Here is a 19,774-nt window from a genome sequence, read left to right as displayed (position 1 = left end):
GTGATTGTTGAGTAAAGTGGCAAGATTTTTGACTGATCAGTGAATATGTAGAGCACAAATTAAAAATATAAACACATGTATCTGCCACTGCAGTTTCCTTAATATGAAGTGGCAAAAATAGGGTGGAGTTCCCTAGTGAAAAGCTGAGCTATTCAGAAGGATTCTTTTTGATACACGCCGTGTACAGGATTTCTTTTACTTTGTATTGTTATTGTTTTCAGATGGTATTACCTGTGTAGGATATCCATCCAGATATGTGAATAGCAAAGTATGGATTGCTAACAGCGCAAAGGTTACATGCTTTTTTTTTTTTTTTTTTCCTCTTTTTTTCTTAATATAAGAATCTGGCAATAGAATGGTTGGTTGAAATGTCAACAGTGTTTGTTTTTGTTCAATATTGACATTTTCTACCCCGCCAACTAAGTCTTGAAGGTGCTTTGGAGTCATGAGTGGAAAAAGAAATCTAAAACTTGGGCAGGTTATCATCCCCTTTGATTCTGAAGAGAGCTGTTCTTTATGCTCATACTTCAATCTCCTTTTCTTCCCAAATACAAAGACAGTGTGAGTGATTTTTTTGGATCCTGATAGAAATGTATGAACAGTACTTATTTTGGAATTAATTGTAAAGATTGCACACTATCTAAAACTATCTGGTTTTAAAAGTAGCTATAATTAATACTGTCACTATAATAATGACATTCTAGTATGGTGGTTTTTTTTTTTGTTTTTGTTTTTGTTTTTTTTTTTCCTGCTACAGCTAGTGTTAATTCTTTACATGAAAGTTGTTGTTTTCTTGAACTGTTTGGCTGGACCCAAAAGACCTAAGTATTTTAGTGGTGTATGCACACCTGAGAAATTTTACCTTGTGAGCAGCAAACAATTTGAATTGCTTAAGACTGCCTGTTTATTGAAGCATAATAAATAGCACTCAGCATTATTGTTTCGTGGAAGTCTACAGAAGAAGACATTGATTCTATGCTGTTAGCCTCTTTCTAGATAATTAAAAAAAAAAATAGAAAAAAGCAACCTGTTTATTGGACGAGTACCTGTAAATTCCTGCATAAATCAGTTTTTTTCTGGGTAAATTATTCTTTGTTGATCTAGCTGCCAATGGAGATTTTTTTAAAGTGCCTTTCACAAGTCTTACTCTCCAGTTTTTTGGCCATTGGTATTTAAGATTTGAAAGATAACTCTTGCTGTATGTTAATGCCGCAGAGTATCATTTTCTGCCTTTTTATCTATTAGGGGCAGAAAATTTAAACAAATGTTGTTAACTTCATCTCTCTTTTCTTATATAAGAGCTCCAAACGAGAATGGAAGCCTCTGGAGGACCACAGCTGTACAGATGTACCATGGCTGTTCTTGTTCATCCTCTTCTGCATAGGGATGGTGAGTAAAACTTAAAGGGTTTTATGATTGTTACATAGTTGAAGAGTTTGCATTATTTGAAGAAAGTTCTAAACTCAGTGACTTAATGAGTAAGGTCAAAATATACTGACATTTGAATTATCAGCTGCAGAACAGGATTGAGTACTATACACAGTTGGAAGACCTTTGATAGGATTCAGAATTCATTTTTCTGTGCCAGCTTCTGCTCCAACTTACCTCCTGAAACTCCAGTTCTTACACTGCTGTGATTTCTTTGTATCTTGTGTTGTTTCATGGACCTATGTACCTTTTTTTTTTTTTTTTCCTAGATACAGAATATCTGTCACCATTCTGTATAGCTGTACTGTGTGCCATAGCCCTTAGGAGTATGGAATTTCTAAAAGCTATCAGCTTTCTTTTCTGCAGTTCCTTAATCTCTGATCTTTGGAATTCTTAGTCCACCAAAAGAATTCTTTTTATTTTCCTATAGTGTTTGTCATTGAGTGCACTTGAAAAGTAAAGATGACAATATTTTCATTAAATAATATAAGATATCCATATCTTATTTTAAGATATTTGTATCTTAAAAGCTTTAAAAGCATTCTATTTCATGAGACAAACAGCTTTAGTTTTGGTTGTTTTTCTCCTGCCTGTGGTGTTGATGATCTCTGGTTACTCATTCTGTACCCACCTGCTCCACTAGTCATAAATTAGTTTGCTATAGGTTAGTGTCTGAGATTGTCTTGTCTGAGGAATACAATACACAGAGCAATTACCCAGTTGTTCACATACCCTATTAGTTGGTGTTCTATGGGAGATTTCATCTGAGCAGTCAAGTACTGGCTGAAAGGTCATCCTTGTATTGTCTTAATTTAGATCAGATGGGGAGGAATTACATGATTTCTTTTAATTGTGTTTAGGGAAAAATTTTTGAACCATCCAAGAAGCTGAGTACTGTAGTAATGCATGATTGTAAGGCCTTCATGTAATATAAAGAGATCCTGTAAATTGAGAGTCAGTGCTGGAAATCAGCTTTAATTATTACTTGTGATGATAGCCTTTTCCTGATTTTGACCTTATTCTCACTTTGAATATTAAATCTATAAGTGCATTAGTGCATTGGCAAGAGAAGGACAATGAACAGCTTGCTGTCTGAAATTTCTCTACAGTGATAGCCTGTCCATTATAGAGGATCTCTATAGAGGATCTTCAGACCTTTAAACCCACTCACATTTTAAGTATTCAGTGCTAACTTTGTTACCTGTCGTTGTCATCTCATGTGATCCTGTTGCTCCATGCATTTCTGTCAACTGATTTCTCATGTCATAGCTTGCCTCATCATTAATGACAGTGGGGCAAGAATATGGTTCACTTCTCCCTGCCAAAGGCATTGCTAGAAAACTGGTGATATTTTTCAAAACAGTATCATGTTCACATCGTTACTGGCTTGATGCTAGTTTTGCTCGTGTGAGAACTCTGAAAATGCACAGCAAGTCTGCTTGACATTGAGTGTTTGCCATTTTGCCTTGTGAGTCATTTTGCATTCTCCTTTTTTTTTTTTTTTCCTGCATTTGAACCTAATGTGTGGAGCAGTTGTGGCTTCGACCTGGCCACTTCTTTTGCTTTAGAGCAAAAATATTTCCTTGAAATGAACTTACGTCACATAGGCCTGTTCACTCTAGCTTATCATTGAAAGCACTTAATTTGAAGGAAAAACAAACCATAATACAAGAAAAGCAGGACTGTTTGAAGTCTTGTAAAATGCATACTAACTCTCGATAATGGTAGCTCTTTTTTGTAGCTCTTTTTCACTGTGTGCCTTTGTTCTCTCTTCTGCTTCATGCACCACTTGATGAGGATATTATGATTCTCAAAAAGGAGCACCTATGAGATTTTTAATTCTGCTTGGATTAATGTGCAGTGCTCGATATGAGCCCTCTTTTGGCCTTGCATTTTGTTTTATAATTGCACAGTAGTTCTCTGTGGATTGTCCTTGTCTTTCCTTCTTTGACCTGAAAGAATTTTTAAAGAAACTTTGCTTAGAAACAAATGAATTAAACTAAATTTTCCCAGCTGTCCAACAGAATATTACCATTTTGGATTTTTTTTCCCCACAGGGCTTTATCTGTGGCTTTACAATAGCTACAGGAGCAGCTGCAAGACTGCTTTCAGGATATGACAGTTATGGAAATATCTGTGGACAGAAAAATGTCAAGGTGGAGGGAATAGTCAACAGTGGTCTGGACCTCACACAGAAGAAGTGAGTATGTGATTCAGTTGTTCTATTCTGTAAATGAAGAAACCAAAATTTCATCCTTTCATTCTTTGAAAGTGGTTTTCAATAGAATTGGAAAATGAATATTCTAATTCTTTTCTTCTGATCTTCTTCCACATCTGTGGAACCACAGCCTTCCATAACAGCAGAAATACTTTAGAAATAATGTGTTGACAAAAGGGTAACATGAGTGCAGTTAAGTCACTGAGAAATTTCTCATTCTTGACATCCACATGGGATGTGGGGGTATCTATCAGATCACCAAAGGGTCATTTTTGTTTTGGTTTTAAATATGACAGATGTTCAGAAATTTGAGGTAAGGCCTTTGATATCTGTACAGAAATGATTGGGCTTCTGTGATTAGTTTCTGCCATTGAGGTTAGGGGGAACTGCAAAATATCCAACACATTAAAATAGGACTTTAAAACTTTAAACTTTAGATGGTAAGTAGCATTTATAAAAGGGGCGTGTGGAGAAAACATGCAAGAGCAGCACACAATTTTTATTAAGCAGTGTCATGAGAAAAATACACAGAGATCAGAATCAGCAAAGGGGTTCTATCTATCTATTGTGAAGAAAATAATAACACTTTAGTATTAGTACAGGAGCTAATTCATCGTAATTCTGGAGTGAGGACTTGAAAACCTGTTGACTGAATGTCTGTTGAAATCTGCCTTCCTGTCAGTGCTCAAAATGCATATGTACAGTTTGGGTAATTTCAGAAAGAAAGCTATTTAGCCTAGTCCTGGTACTCAGATATTAATTGACAAAAAAAAAGTCTCTTTCAAAATTTGATTATATTACAAGAGTTAAAAAAAATCTTCATTTTCTGACGGTGATGTGATTTTTCTTCATGCTTTTACTTTCAAACTAATGGAAGGTCATTAATTTCTGGGTGTTATTTTAGGTGGATGCTTTTCTAATGTATGTTGTTGTTGTAGTAAAGATTTCCAAACACCTGATTTAAAATTTAATGTTGCCAGGTGTCTGTTGTGTCATTAGAAGAAATAAAATAAATAGTCTGAAAACTTCTACAGATTTTGTTTCTGTCAGGAGATCTTTTCTTAAACTAATTGAAAGTTCTAGGAGAGTTAAAAAGCTTAAAACTTACCCAGCATAATTTTCCTATTTTACTACATCAGTATTTTAGTACTTTTTAAAGTCAGATGTGTGTAGTACAGAAATGTCATTCTTGTGTTATTAGAGAAAATGTTAATGTAAATATTAATATTTTAAACTTCCTTCCCTTGATAAAGAAATGGTGTCTGCCTTGGTGTAAGAAGGTGGAGAAACACAGGCACATGACTAAAATATACCAAAGTAGTGTAATAGTTTCTTAAATTCCAGAGTATCCATTTGACAGAGATCATCATGAGGAGAAACATCTGCAACTGCAAAATGAATTCATCTTGTATAGACATGATGAAAAGATTACTAATAGAGAATATTTTAAATGCAGTTAACATATAATGTTTTTTTATTTGTCAAGCCAAAGTGTTTGTACAGTTCAGAAGGATCAAATTGTTCTGAAAAAGATATTGCAGCTTCAGAAATGGCTTAAATGAAAGATTGGGTACACCTACATAGGATATCATTGTTTCTGTTTGGTAAGAGTGTCCTCTTTCTAGTAGGACAAATTATTCTCCAGCTATTCTGGTGTTGTCAAAGGTACCCTGATTTGCTAGAAGCCAAATCTTTTGTAGGCAAGTGATACTTTGCATTCTCATACTCCATGACTTCTTAATTTTTTGGGGCAGATTTTTAGAAGAAACAACCTACTTTCATAGAATCATAGAATGGCTTTGGTTGGAAGGGGCGTCAAGGATTATCAAGCTCCAATCCCCCTACCACAGGCAGGATCACCAGCTTCCATATCTAATACTAGACCAGGCTACCCAGGGCACCATGCAACCTGGCCTTGAACGCCTCTAGGGATGGGGTATCTGACAGATACTTTGCATCTGTCTCTAGCAGATGGAACTCCTGCAGTGTCTGAGGTATGGGTCATGGGAATATTTCATGCTTTTTTTTTTTTTTTTAGGAATACTTTTCAGACATATGTAAAAATCATGTTGTCTTATTCCTATTTAATATTTCAGTTTGTACAGAGAAAGGAAGGGCTTTAAGCTCTGTGATTCTGGAAAAGTGAAGTTATTTCATCCTGCTGGCAGAGTAATTCTGTCTTCATTACCTAGTCCAAGGCAGAAGAGCTAAATTGTCTCTAAAAACATTTTCTTTCTTGTAAATGACAGTAAACCTTAAAGACAGTAATGTGGAAGTGAAGAGTGATCTGCGTGAATATGAAAATCTGGTGGTAAGGGTAAGGATCTCCCTGTGGTGTGATCATATAGGTGCACAACAGTTACACTGAAATCAGTGAAATGGAATGGGAGGAAGGAGGTTTCTACAACTTGATCTTGTCAACAAAGAGTGAATTGGACATCTTTGTATTCTACTAAGGAAAAAAAGCTTTAATAGACTATGATTTTAGAGTAAGATGTAGAATTATAGTACAGCACTGGATTCTCAGTAAATCTCTCCACTTTAAATTAGTTCAGTTAATTCAAGTTTTGGCAGTTACGATATGGCTAAAAATGGCTTTTTATTCAGAAGCATAGTTGATTCCTATTGTTGTTGTATAGGTTCCTGAAATACTAGTCAGTGGTATTTTTGATCAGCAATATTTTGGTGCTCATGCAGAATTTTCATTTATTGCTGTTCCTTCAAGTACAAAATGATATACATGTGCTATTACGGAGAAGAGTTGAGGTGGCATTTCACCTTAATAAATGCCTTTGACTCATGAAAAGTGTTGATGTTTAGCTCATAGCAGAAGCCAGGTGGAGTTTGTAGCATGCATACAGAAAACTTTATTTGGTAAAATTAGATGCCCTATGCATCATTTGTTTTGATAGTGGTAGTTTAATTCAGTTCTCCGTTATCTTGGTAATATGCTTATAAATTACAGTAAATGATTGTTCTGTAAAGTGCTCATTTGGCTGTGAAGAGATGCCTTGAGGACATCAATGACACTGGCAAATATAAGATTGTATGAAGTATTTGAAGGTAATACAAGCTTATTCACATAATTTGCAACCGTGCTTAAAATGTACTGTTCATGCTTCCAGAATCAAGATGTATCGTATAAAAGGATGATGCTTTGACTTCCTGTTTTCGCATGGGAAGAGGAGATTACTGCATTTCTCATGGCTATGAATAGGTCACTTGTCAGGAGCCAGAACTATTGATGTTCTGTTTCTAATCTCAGATCATTTCTGAAATTATATTACTTCCTTTTACCTTTAGAAAAAAAGGAACATATCAAAATAGAAACTCCAAATAAGGAAGACTAGCCTATATACCTGTAATTTTTTAAAAAATTATATATTCTTTCATTATATATATAAATTTGATACATTTATAAACTTACACTGAAGTTCATTTTGAACGTTCTGCCTCAGGATGAACAATTTGGTATTGACCTTATTGTCAGATACTGTGACTTCTGAAAATTGACATAGACTCGTGCCATCTTTCTCTGTGTATAAGAATCCATTTAAAATTAGACATGAACTCCACATTTTTTAGTTTTTATTATACCTATGGAATGTAGATATATTAAAAACTTAATGCATTTATTTTTACCTGAAGTAATGTTTTTCATTGTGCTGAATTTCACAGACAAATGTTGATTTCCAAAAAAGATGGGTTGCTGAGATACTAGAAAAGAATTATTAGGGCTGTGAATTTGACATACTCTGAACTTCCTAAGGCAAGCAAATTTTCACTTGCAGTGTGGAAGCTGCAAGTCTTTGTATTGCTAATCTGAGTTACATTGTTATCAACGAACTGGTCTATTTTTGATAATTGATTACAAGAACTGGAAGTGCAGTGCAAGGCATGAGCAAAACCTGTTCATTGGTGACATGGTATGGAATTTTCTGCAATAAAATTAGTTGTTTTCAATAAATTGTAGCTCAAAAATCAAAACAAACCACTTTCCTCTAAAATGCTGTTATTTGATATTTTAACTCATGTTTTAGCTGTTTGAAATAGAAAAATCTAATCCCATAGAGCATGGATTGAAGTCACTGATTTCATAGCTTGGAGTTTGATTTGCAGCTGCCTTATTTCTGTTAGAGCCATCTCTGAACTGTACAGTGTAGTGTTTGAACTATATGTGTCTACGTACACAGTTTGGACAGAAGTATGTTTATGGCACTATATTTGCATTGTATTTCTGAGTCGCCTGTCTTGACCTGAAGCTGTAGTATTTATTTTACAAAATACTCTAATTTCTTCCAGATGTTAAGATTATAGCTTAGTCCTTGAGTTCATTTGAAGAATATTGGGCTGCCTTCCAGTCTGTGAGTACCAGCAATGCTGAAGTGGTTTTCCTTTGCTTGTCCCAGCAGTACATGTTAAAGGATGCTGGGAGTACCCTCCTGCACAACCACTGGAGCACAGCCTAAGGATTTGGGGTGTGTTCCCAGGCTGAGGGACACAGCTGGACAAACACTGCAGAACACTGACAGGACACACAGCACAAGCATAGCACTGTCCCCTCCTGCCCTGGGGCTGGCAGAGCCAGCAGGCCCTGGTGCAGGCCCACAGAAGATATCCAGAGGCCATCATCATGGCCATGCCTGTCACCTCAGTGCTGCTGGCACCACATCTACGTGTGCTGGTCCCTGGTAGCTCTTACCTGGCAGCGTAAAGTGCTTGTTGCATGGAGCAACATCATGCAGAGATGATGAAGCACAGGTTTAGTAAGAAAATTGGACAGGGTGTGATAGTCAGATGCAGGATTCCTTCTGACTAGCCTTAGTATACACACAACCAGCCCTTTTTATGCCTTTCCCACTTTGTTCCCATCCCTGTTGTCACCTCAGCTGGTATAGCTCCACTGACCTTCTCCAGTGTCCTGGACCTTTAGGTTTGTATCTGTATCAGTTGCAAAGTCTCTGTTTGCCTGCTACTACTTGATAGCCCATCAGTTGCTGTAGTTCACTAATGGCACATGTTTTATGTTCAAATGTTTGTCTCCCTCCCTTATCAGAATTTGACAATAGTGAGATGACCAGGTTTGTAATCATCACTGCCTCCCTCATTTTTTGTTGTTAAGATTTGAGTCTTAGATGTTCTTGTTAATGGCTGCTTCAACTCGATATACCCTTAAAAGACACCCAAATTCCCCTCCCTGCAGGAGGGAATGGCATCTCCAGGGACTTGCTTTCATGAAGAAGAAGTGGTAACAAGACTATCTGATTAATGTGCTATTGTCTATCTCAGTATCACTTCAGAGATGTTTATAGAATGCTTATGAAATATGGACAAAGAAAAGAATGCATATGGTATATTACTATATTGCACTTGAGATAACATGGATTTTGAGTTTCAAAAAATGAGACAAAGTCTTGAAGCTAAGGGATGAAAAATTGCAGAAAGGAGTAGTAATTCTCATACACTGGAATTGGATAATAGGTAAGTTTTAGTGGGGGGAAGATTAGTTGGAAATTTGCATATAGAAAGTGTTGAAATGGAATCTAAACATTAGCCTTTACGAGCATGGCCTACTGAAAGAATGTATTTGCTTTTTCTTTTTCTAGTATCTGTTAGGGTTGGGGTTTGGGTTAGGGGTTATCTAGTATCTGTTTTTTGAAGCAGGCTTGTTCCAATTATATAAGAAAGATGTATGGTTTGACATTTTGTCATGATCTATGAGATTTGTTAAAAATTATGCCATTTTCAAAGTATTATCTCTAAAGTATGTAGTGTCAAACGTATTGGGACATTACATTTTGTTGTAATTCTCTCTGACATAGCAGTATCAAGTATCCAAATGAAACATTAATGTATTTATTTCTGTTAACGTGATTCTAAAGAAGTCTTATGTGCACTATGTATTTTAAGAAGTACTTATAAACTCTATGTAACTGTAAAGTAGCCTGGAAAAGTTTTCTAAGGTCAGAAGGAATTTTTATAGATTATGGGATGAATTTCTGACTTCTAAAGAAGTCATTTAATATGGCTGTTTGTTTTTGTTGTTGTTTTATCATTATTATGTCAGATAATATGAAGAGAGTATTTTAATTCATGGCATGTCACCAGAATTATTGGAGTTTGAAATGCTTGTTCAGCTTTTGGGAGAAGAAAAAGAGATAATCTGACTTCATTATGCCATGAATGGGCAATACTGTACAGTTAGTCTTTGTGATGAAGTGTGCATAGCTAGGAGATAAAGTCGGCTAGAGAGCTATTATACTATTACAATATATATATTATATAAATATATATTTTATTATATATTAAATATATACTTTATATATATATTATAGAGCATGTACTTCACAAGCAGCTTGTTTGTTTGCTTTTAGTGGCAGTAGCCATCATGGAAAGTTGTGAGATAGAATCTCTTTAAAGTACTGCACTTGAGCTGTAGCCACTTGAACTACATGAACAATTTTAATTTAAAATAAATACTAATATGATGTGCTCAACTTTATGGGCTGGTGCTGTGGAAAATCAATCTAAGCCAAAAAGCTATTTTGAATTTTTTGTATTGTATCTGTTGACAACAGATGATCATTTTTTGTAGAATAAGTATAACCTTATGGGATTTGTTGTGTATCTTTCGAAAACCTGGAAATACTGAGGTGGGGTGTTTGTTGTTGTTTGTTTGTTTTTGAAAGAAGCTCTATTTTTCAATTTAAAGACAGATATCTGTGAAGAGGTATGATAGAAGTGCTAGTCTATACATTCGTAAACATAGATTTGAATAGATTTGCATCTAATAGTTTAATATCCTTGCTGTATGATCCAAAAGTCTGTAAAAATATTAATGTATTTGTGGTGCGTATGTTGAGTATATGAATTCTTTTTAATCATGCAATTGTATTAATGTAAAATTTTACACGTTTCTCGGTAGATTTAAAGTTAGTCTTGAACGAATCTTGTAGTTTGAGAATAATTTTCTTCAATGTAATTGTTGATTAAAATAGAAGTAATTTGCATCTTTTTTCTCTGTAGGTATGTATTCTTCTTGGACCCATGCAATATTGATCTGGTACATCAGAAGATCAAATCTCTTGCTTTGTGTGTATCAGCTTGCCCAAGGAAAGAACTAAAAACTTTGGCCGATGTTCAGAAATTTGCAGAAACTAATGGTATGAAAAAAGCATGTCTATTCCCATACCATTTTTGTAAGATTGTAGAAAGATTTGTGCATTATCTGAAAAATGAAATCTCGACTAAGAAATACTGTTAAGCTTTAAGAGAAATGTTAGAGTTTACAGTGTTAGTATGTTTGTGTTCATGTCTTGGACAGTTTTGAAGGCCCATTCTTAAAACAGGAGCAGAAAGTATAATGAAAATTTATGAGAATGTCTAACACTGAGCATGTTCCAACTCTTACAGAAATGTTCTGATATTGCTGTTCAATAACTGTGGAAATACCTTCAAGAGGGCTGTGACCCCTTGGCATTTCTGCTGTCAAACTCCACTTGGAGCATGTCTGTGGTTGTGGGAAATTGTCCTGCTTTTATTCAGCCCCACAGTGCAATACCTTTTTGCTTTGGAGATTGTTTTTTTGTTTGTTTTTTGCTTTTTTAAACACTTGAAAAAAAAATAATAGGGAGAACAACTGTATTACCATATAAAATACTGTACTCCATCCCCAAAAGCAGTACTTTCTCTCTGCAGTAATGATGCTGATATTATCATTTCGATTCATATTTTAACACTATGCGTAATAAAATGCATGAGAGATAATCAGTTTTTGGACCATCCAAAACAAAGTAAAGGTAAAAACTTGAAAATAATTTGAGGAAATTGTCAAGTTCTTCCACTATTAAAGTGGAGAATTTTGTTCTAGACTTCACACCTGTTATTTTAAAATGCTATGATGAGATTTCTTCATGACTCAGCTAGTGACGAGCAGTGAACTTGATTGCTTTTCACAGACAGGAATGACATGGTGTTCTCTGTTCTACTACTGGTGATACGAGCACTTGTTTTTGTTTTTTTATTTTGAAAGCAGAATGAGTTCAAATGGCCCTAGAACACTGTTAGCGCTTTCAGGTCTTCCCAGTGAACTGTCTACACATCTTGGTATCTAACATGTGAATCAGGAAGCTTAATGTAGTGTGGAATTAAAGCATGTTACTTGAAAGTCTATGTTACTGTACAAACAGCTGTCTCAGCATAATGCAGGGGATAATTTGGGAGTGATGACTTCCTCATGTATTTTGTTTATGGTTGTCAATTTAAGCTCTCAATGTAAGTTAGTATTGCTGTAATATGGTATTACTCTTCACCTCTAAGTCTAGCTGAGTTTCTCTTACTTAGTGCAGGCTCAGTATATTTTTGTGTGGAGTTTAAGTGCATCTTGAAGTAATAAAAAGCAGCCTGTGTAACCTGTGTTACCTGCAATACTGTGTAACCACAAATATTGTTTCTGTGTTTCTATGTGAAGTCTTATATTAACTATGTCTGAAATATTTTCAACATAATCATTTTTTAAAGTATATAAAAAATCGCTCTTCCTAAAAACATTTTGTCTTGTCTTCATGATTCTTAGTTCTAACTGTATCTCCCTTAGCATTTTTAGGTTTTAAACAAAACTCACGAATTAATTGGTATCAGAGCCAATTGTTTCAGTTTAGAGAAGCTTGTCCGAAAGTGTGATATCTGCTGTTACAGCACAATAGAATCATTCATGAGTTCAAGCCCCAGTTTCCATTATATGATTTTGGGCTTTTCAAGACAACCAAAAAAAAGGGTACTGGACTAAGTCAAGCTTTCTTTTTTTAAGCATATGCTGTACAAAACTGGAATCACACAGTTCTGTGGAACTTATTTTCATGGCTTTAGTTCTGATTTATATGTTCACTAACCAGGGCAGGTTGCAAAAAGTTTATTTTTTAGCAAATAAACAGCCTACCTATTGAGCACCATAAATGTTATGGCAACACATTTTGCATATAGATAGTAAAATTTAAAGCATTATTCAATCCTGCAATAGCAAAAGAACATTGAATTAATATAAAAATTATAGGATTAATTAATCAGGATCTTTTCTCTGAGAGCTTTAAGAATAGCTTTAAGAACAGGTTTAAGCTACGTAAAACTATTAAACTATTGCAGACTATTTCAAGTGACAATAAATTCTATAAAAAGAATAAGGAGAAAATTTGAGAAATCTGAGAAATTTGAACATGTCTGCACACAGTTTAGTTGCAGTTTCTAATCTAATTATGTTATCAAGTTGAAGTTTGAAGAAGAAAGGCAAGAGATATGTGTTTGGTTTACTGTGACAGTCAGTGCTGAGTTTTCCATGCTAACAACTTCTAACGCCTATGAAAAAAAACCCACGCCTTAATATTTGAAAATGCATGGGCGTAGAATGCAATAAAACCTTAATTTTGATCTGCTGAACCTTTCTAAAAGCTTTAACCCTTCTACAGCCTGAGGATTATAGTGATGCTGAAAATAGCCTTTGTGTAGGTTGCTGCAAGTAATTTGAATAACCATTTTCATCCAGCTCAGATGTCCTATCTGAAGTCACCTTACCTGTCTCTACACCTTGCAATTTCTTCTTAAATTACTGCTTAAGAATCATTCTATTCAAAAGAAGTCTTCTGTTGTGCCTCAGCTCAACAAGAGTTGATATAGTAAATTCAGATGAAGAATTTTACCGGAATGTCTTTATGAGGAGCCATAATACAGTAAAACATATTGCAACATATTGAATTGTTTCATTATTTTATTGATATTAAGATATGATCGTTCAAATAGTTTAGCATTTATGGTTTCTTTCCTAAAATGGGGCAGGTACTTAACTGCTTACACACAGTGTCATAGAACTGCTACCCTAGGACTCAAAGCTTTTAGGGAGGAATTCTTTGTTACAGTGCAGTACAACATGTGTACGAATAAGCATGTAAGGCAGAGAAAATTCTTTCTTGAGGCCCGAAGAACATTTGGCTTCTTGAATCAGTAATGATGCACTTGCTATTCTGCTGTAATTTGGGAAAAAGAGATGATTTGGTGAATAGTGCTGCACCGTTTCAGGTCAGTAACAACTTCTCTACCCCACTTGGTTTCTCACTACAAGGTCCTGCATTTGCATTGCCATTGCATCTAAGGAAAAGAGAACTCTGTTCTTCAGAAAGTCAGGTTGATGTTCAAGAGTCAAGAAAGTGTGTCCCTTCAGTCTGTTGAGAGTGGTGATAGACAGAATACTAGTAATTGGTTGGTACCTCTTTCAAGGGGCGAAACAAGGAAGGAGAATGCTGGGCAGTTGGTTGAGGTCTTCAGCCTGTACAAAGATGCAAGCTGAAAATCTTAAAAATGTTTTGAAATTACTCCTGAAGCTGACGCAGCATTTACAGGGAATGTTTTCTACTGCTGCTTCACCCAGACAAGCTAATAGTTGACTGTATGGAGCTAATGGATTTTGCACAACAAAGAAATTCTGTGATGTGAACTGATTATTGGCTGATCTCTCCAAAACTTTCTTACCCAGCAGAACATTTCAGGCGGGGATTTGATGTTTTTTGTTTGGTCTTTGCATGTAAAAAAAACTGTGCATGCTGTCTATTGTTTCTTTTTTTACAGAAAGCTGATTGGTGCATGGCATTAGGAAACATTACAGTGGCCTTTTCAAGGCCTTGCCAAAGCATTTCTTAACATCCTTGAAGATGTAATTAATTTATAATTGTGAGAAATGAGTGATATGATGTCAGTATAAAAAAAAATATATGTAAAAATAAACAGCACTAAACAGCTGGCCAGAATTTCTGACACGTTTAATTAATATTATTTGTAATAACTAGTCTTTATGAGAACTGGCATTCATATATGTTTTGTAAATAACTACATGCAGATTTAGGAACCTGAAATATTTCTGTTCTAATATGTGTTGTCAGACATCTCCATAAGGAGAATTTTGTATCTAGACCGGGCAAGTTGGGGTTCAGGTAGACTTCAGAGCTTGAGGTGAAGCTTTATCAAGTCTGCTACTGTAACTGACTTGAAGTAAGTCAATAAAAGAAATCAAGCTGCCTGAACCAGAGGAGGGCATCTTTCTGAGCTCTAGGGGAAATCACTTTTTTTTTTGTCTGAAGATAATAATTTATTACACATAGTAATCAAAGTAAACCTTTACAGCATGCTGATAGTATTTGCCATAGAAATACCTTAGAAATAGTAGTTATATCACTGCCAGATTCTGACATTTTTCTTCTGTTTCTGTTCGATCTACTACTATTTTTCCCCTTAATAGAAGAGTCTTATTTGAAACTCAATCCCTAATTTTCCAAACGCCATTTGTTCCATATAAGTTGTAGGTATATGATTAAAGAGATTGTGAACCACAAGATCTTTGGGAATCTGAACGTATTAATTTTGACTGCCATTTTTTTAAACAACTTCTTTTTTTTTTTTTTTTGAGATAAAAGGCAGTATGGCTAATTCTGACCTTCGTATCAGAATTATTTTGTGTTCAAAATGGGCTGGAGTTAGAATGAAGCAATTTTCACAAGAGAGAGGGAGGCTGCTTTGGAGTCTTTCAGTAATCTGCACCAATACAATATTTTTGATTAACTAAAAAAACACTTCGGAAGGGGAGGAGCAGTTGGTAATGAATCTTGCTAATGCTATATAATTATTTAGAATTATATGAAAAAATATGATGACAGTGATAGTGGAAGAAAATATCAAATGTAATGGAATACCTGCACAATGAAGGGGTAGGAAATAATTATTGGTATATGTTTTGTGTTTTACTACAAACGGGTTATTGCTGCTTGGGAAGGAGATTGTGATGCTACTGAGTACAGTGAAAGAATTAGGGGAAGGCACAGAATTGTCCAAAAGTGTAAGATTTATTAATTGTTAAGAGAGGAAAACAAGAACCATACTACGTGTGAATTCTTGCTCTGTTGTCATCACAAAGGTTGTGTTACAGTCCTTATTTTGTGAATGTCATGTGACGGTACGTCCCCCTGTAACACCCAGGAGTTTAGATACATACAGTCTCCTCAGTTTCCTTCCTTTGAAACAGTGTACTCCTGAAAGGTACTGAAGGATAGATCGAAACTTGCTTTATTCACTGAGAACAAATCTGTTGTATTTACCTGAGAAGTCCTGACTACAAAGTGCTTCATCCAGTGCCATTTTGCTAATCTAAAGGCATCAGTAGTTTTCTGGTTTCTAGTATGACCCAGAAATTAGATTAATTTGTTACGTAAAATTCTATCTTCATGTGGCCTTTTACGTGTATACTGGAACCTTTTACAGCAGAAGTGTCTACAATATATAGGTATGTTTATGCAGACCTCTGATGCTTCTATGTTAATTACTACTTCAGACTGTATTCATATCAATGACTGAGATGTGGCGTTCTTATTTTCTCACTTGTTCATAGTTCTGATGCTAACTTGTGCATAACATAATGCTGCTTCATTCCTAAATGAAGCATCAAATGTGAACTACCTGCTTCTGAAGTGTCTTCGTTACTCCCTTGGCAAGTAGGAAACTGATCCAAGCCTAAACTTTATGTATTCTTAGTGCTTGCATTCTAAGTTGTTGACAGGATATAATTATAGTTGTCAAAACCTAGTGAATAAGGAATGAAAAATCAGCACCAGTGTATTTCCTTTCATGATAGCTTGAGACTTTTTCAACTTGGGAGGAATGAAGAGAAACTTCTGTTGGCAATGAATAGTAACTTACATTTTCTATGGAAACACTGCTTGTCATCTTACCTATTCTGTGTTTTTTGGCTGTAGAATATACAGCAGAATTCCTCACAGATAAATGATCCAGCATCTTAAGCTTCCATCTTTTTTTCTTTTTTTTTTTTTCCTTAAAAGAAATGGGATGATTGCACCCATGTCTGTGTTAAGGTTGGAAGGGTATCTTCTGAGGTACTTTGTCCCAGTCATGGCCTCAGAATATTCTAATGCCTAGAGCAGCTCTTTTTATAGATAAGCCATGGGACAGAAACTGTGTTGCATCTCCAGAATACCACCTAGTTTGTGAAAGCACCAAATAAAAAGCACTGTGAGACCAGAAGACTGATGTATTCATTGCTGGCCGGGCAGCTGTTAGTCCACATGGTTCAGAAGTATTTTTCTTTAAGGTTACAGCATGTTGTGCTCTCAAATTCAATCCATGTAGGACAGTTGAATGTTATTTGCCTAATTATTTCTCCAGAAGAAATATACGAACAGAGGTAGCAAAGAATTATTATATAATGATTTTTCAGTTTGTTCTCTGAATTCTACCTATAATGTTTATGAAACAATTAAGAGTGTTAGTAGTTTAGAAATAACTGTGATGTCTTTGGTAAACTAATTGTCTCAGCAAAGTAGATAACTGGAATTAATCTTTTAGCTTCTCCAGGCCTCATAAACTCAAAGAGCACAGCTGAGGCTGGCTATGCAAAAATTAGTCTCTACTAGCCCATATTATAGGAGTCTAAAGAAGCAAGTTCCATGGATAAAATTGAAGACAAGAGGCCCAAAGGAGCCCTAGGAGCAAGCTGTTTGTAGAATCATCATAGAATTCTAAAATGGCTTGAATTGGAAGAAAAACCTTGAAGATAATCTAGTTCCATCCTCCCTGCTCTGGGCAGAGTTGCTACCTACTAGATCAGACTGCCCAGGGCCCCATCCAGCCTGGCCTTGAGTGCCTCCAGGGAAGGGGCATCTACAATTTCTCTGGGCAGCCTATGCCAATGCCTTACTGCCCTCTGAGTGAAGAATTTCATAGAATCAGAGAATGGCTTGGGTTGGAAGGCATGATTTGCCATTGTCACATGTTGACTGTCCTGAATCACCTCTTCCTTTTGCACGTGTTTTCATCTCTCTTCCAGGAGGATCTGCTCCATGATTTTCCCAGGCACAGAAGTGAGGCTCATCAACCTGTAGTTTCACTGGTCCTTATTCCTTTTCTTACAAATGGGAGTTGTGTTTTCCTTTTTATAGCCAGAGGGACTTAACCTAGCAGTCATGACTCTACAAATATGAAGGAATGGCTTAGCAATCACATCAGCCATTTCATTTAGGACTCTGGGATGCATTTTAACCAGCCCCATAGATTCATACACATTCAGTCTTGAGAGATGGTTTTGTGTTCATTCTTTTCTTATAGTGGGAGGTATTTTGCTTGCCTGATCCCGTGTACAGGTTCAGGGAATTAAAAGATGTGGGAAGCCTGACTGCTAGTGAAGTCTGAGGCAGAGAACTCACTGACTACCTCAGCCTTCTCCGTATCCATTGAAGACAGTTCTTCCTTCTTGTCAAGTTCTTTTTTTTTTCCTTCTGCACCTTGGCTTTCCTGATCCCATCACTGCATGGAATTTTTTTTCCCAGTCTGTACATGTCTGAGATTGCTCCAACCAAGATGCAGCATCTTGCATTTGGCTTTGTTGAAATTTATTATGTTCACATGGTCCCACTTATCCAGCTTGTCCAGGTCCCTTGGGATGGCATCGCTTCCTTCATATCAACTGCAAGGGATGAGAGTCCCAGGCAAGAGATGGTAGTGACAGGCAGAGGCATCCACTGCTCCTTTGAATGACATGAGGGAGCATGCTCAGGAGGGTTCTGGGTTGAACTGACAACATGCTTCCAGTTTCCTCCACAGCCAGGGACTTTCTGGCTCATCTTCATTGACAATTTCTGCTTGAATGTCTGTGTGCAGATTATGATCTGGCATTCACTATTTCTCCCATTACATTTTTGAGTGGGATGCAAAGAGAAGGACTTTGAGATGCACTTCTTTTTTTGTCAGGTTCTCCTGTTCCAGGCCTGTAGTGAATCCTGCTTTCTCTTTCATCAGCTGGGATCAGTAAAAGTCGCAAGGAACCATGGTGTATGGGAACTGCTGAATCACAGCCTGAACCTCTGATTGATCACCTGAGGCGAGCAATGAGTCAGCCAAAGGAGCACAGGTGAAGGCAATTCACCTGTGCTGCCGGAAGGGGTGGAGCCTGGCTCCACCTCTCCTAGACCCATCTAAGAGCTGACTACCAGGGGGAAAGGATCTCTTCTGGAGATCTGCTCCTCTGGAGTTTTGCAGCAAGTCCAGGATGTGTGTAAGCATTCTATCTATTCTCTTTTTGTTACTATAACCTGCTTAGCCAAACTCACTTGTTTATTTCGTAATTATAACATCTTTATATTCATTGATTATACACAGGGCCTTCCACAGGTCACTTGTCTGCTTATGTGGTGTGGGGGCCTGTGTATATGTTACGAAAGCTGTAGCTGAACACTTGTAGCACAGAACAAGAAAACAGAGCAGACATCTCAGTTTCAGTGTCTTGAATCTGTATAGGCTTGTCCTTATACAGTCCCTCCTGCTTCTTCATGAAATAATTTCTACAAGTTAGATTCTTGGTCTGTATTCAAAGCAGAACACAGTTAAATATCTTGTGCCTTGTGTCTGTAAGAGATGATGCATATGTGACTGCTTCCTGCAGTGTACCCCCACCTCAAACCTCTCATACCAATAGCAACGTGTCCAGATTAAAAACTTCTGCAATATTATAGTGCCTTTTGTCCAAAAAGAACAATAATTACTTTTAAATACTCATTTTATTACTGTGATGTTAAATTTGTCTCATGTCTTTCTATCTAATGCAATGTTATCCACATAATCAGGATGCGTACAAATGGTAGAACTATAAACAGAGTTCAGATGTTTTCCCTCTGCAAGAAATCTAACTTTCTTCAGTGGTGTAGTTGGTGTTTTGGTTTCTGTTTCCCCCCAGAAATTTAGTCTGTAGAAGCAATACTTAACTAGTGTTCCAGAGACTGAATGGAATAGCCTTCTCAGCTGTTCTGTCTTCTCTTCCAGCCCATATATAGAGATGTTTTCATAGGGGTAGCAATATGCCAATGGTAAACAAGATACCTACAACTTCTACAAATAGCATGTTCACTTTCTATGAATAGTACTGGTTTGATGTCACACAAGCCAAGAGTGTTTCTCAAGACTCACAGTTTAACTTGTGGAAAAGTTAATAATATCTGTATTATTTAGATCCAGTTTGTAGAACTCCCTACTACTAAGTATTCATGGAGAGAAGACTTTGAGAATACGAGGAATAAAATGTACCTG

General features: G+C 36.2%; 1 protein-coding gene across 2 annotated transcripts in view; it reads left to right on the top strand.

Annotated features, from left to right (window-relative positions):
• SLC44A1 (solute carrier family 44 member 1) overlaps window positions 1-19,774 on the top strand; it is a 67,962-nt gene that overhangs the window by 17,664 nt on the left and 30,524 nt on the right. For both annotated transcript variants that reach the window (XM_085212850.1, XM_085212849.1), the window contains exons 2-4: window positions 1,300-1,389; window positions 3,486-3,628; window positions 10,673-10,809. In XM_085212850.1, coding sequence (XP_085068976.1) covers window positions 1,300-1,389; window positions 3,486-3,628; window positions 10,673-10,809 — 370 coding nt within the window. The remainder of the gene's footprint in view (window positions 1-1,299; window positions 1,390-3,485; window positions 3,629-10,672; window positions 10,810-19,774) is intronic.

Source organism: Meleagris gallopavo, chromosome Z (assembly GCF_905368555.1).
Source record: "Meleagris gallopavo chromosome Z, MGAL_WU_HG_1.1, whole genome shotgun sequence".
Lineage (NCBI taxonomy): Eukaryota > Metazoa > Chordata > Aves > Galliformes > Phasianidae > Meleagris > Meleagris gallopavo.
Note: the sequence above shows the minus strand (reverse complement) of the source record. Positions and strands in the feature narration are given on the sequence as shown.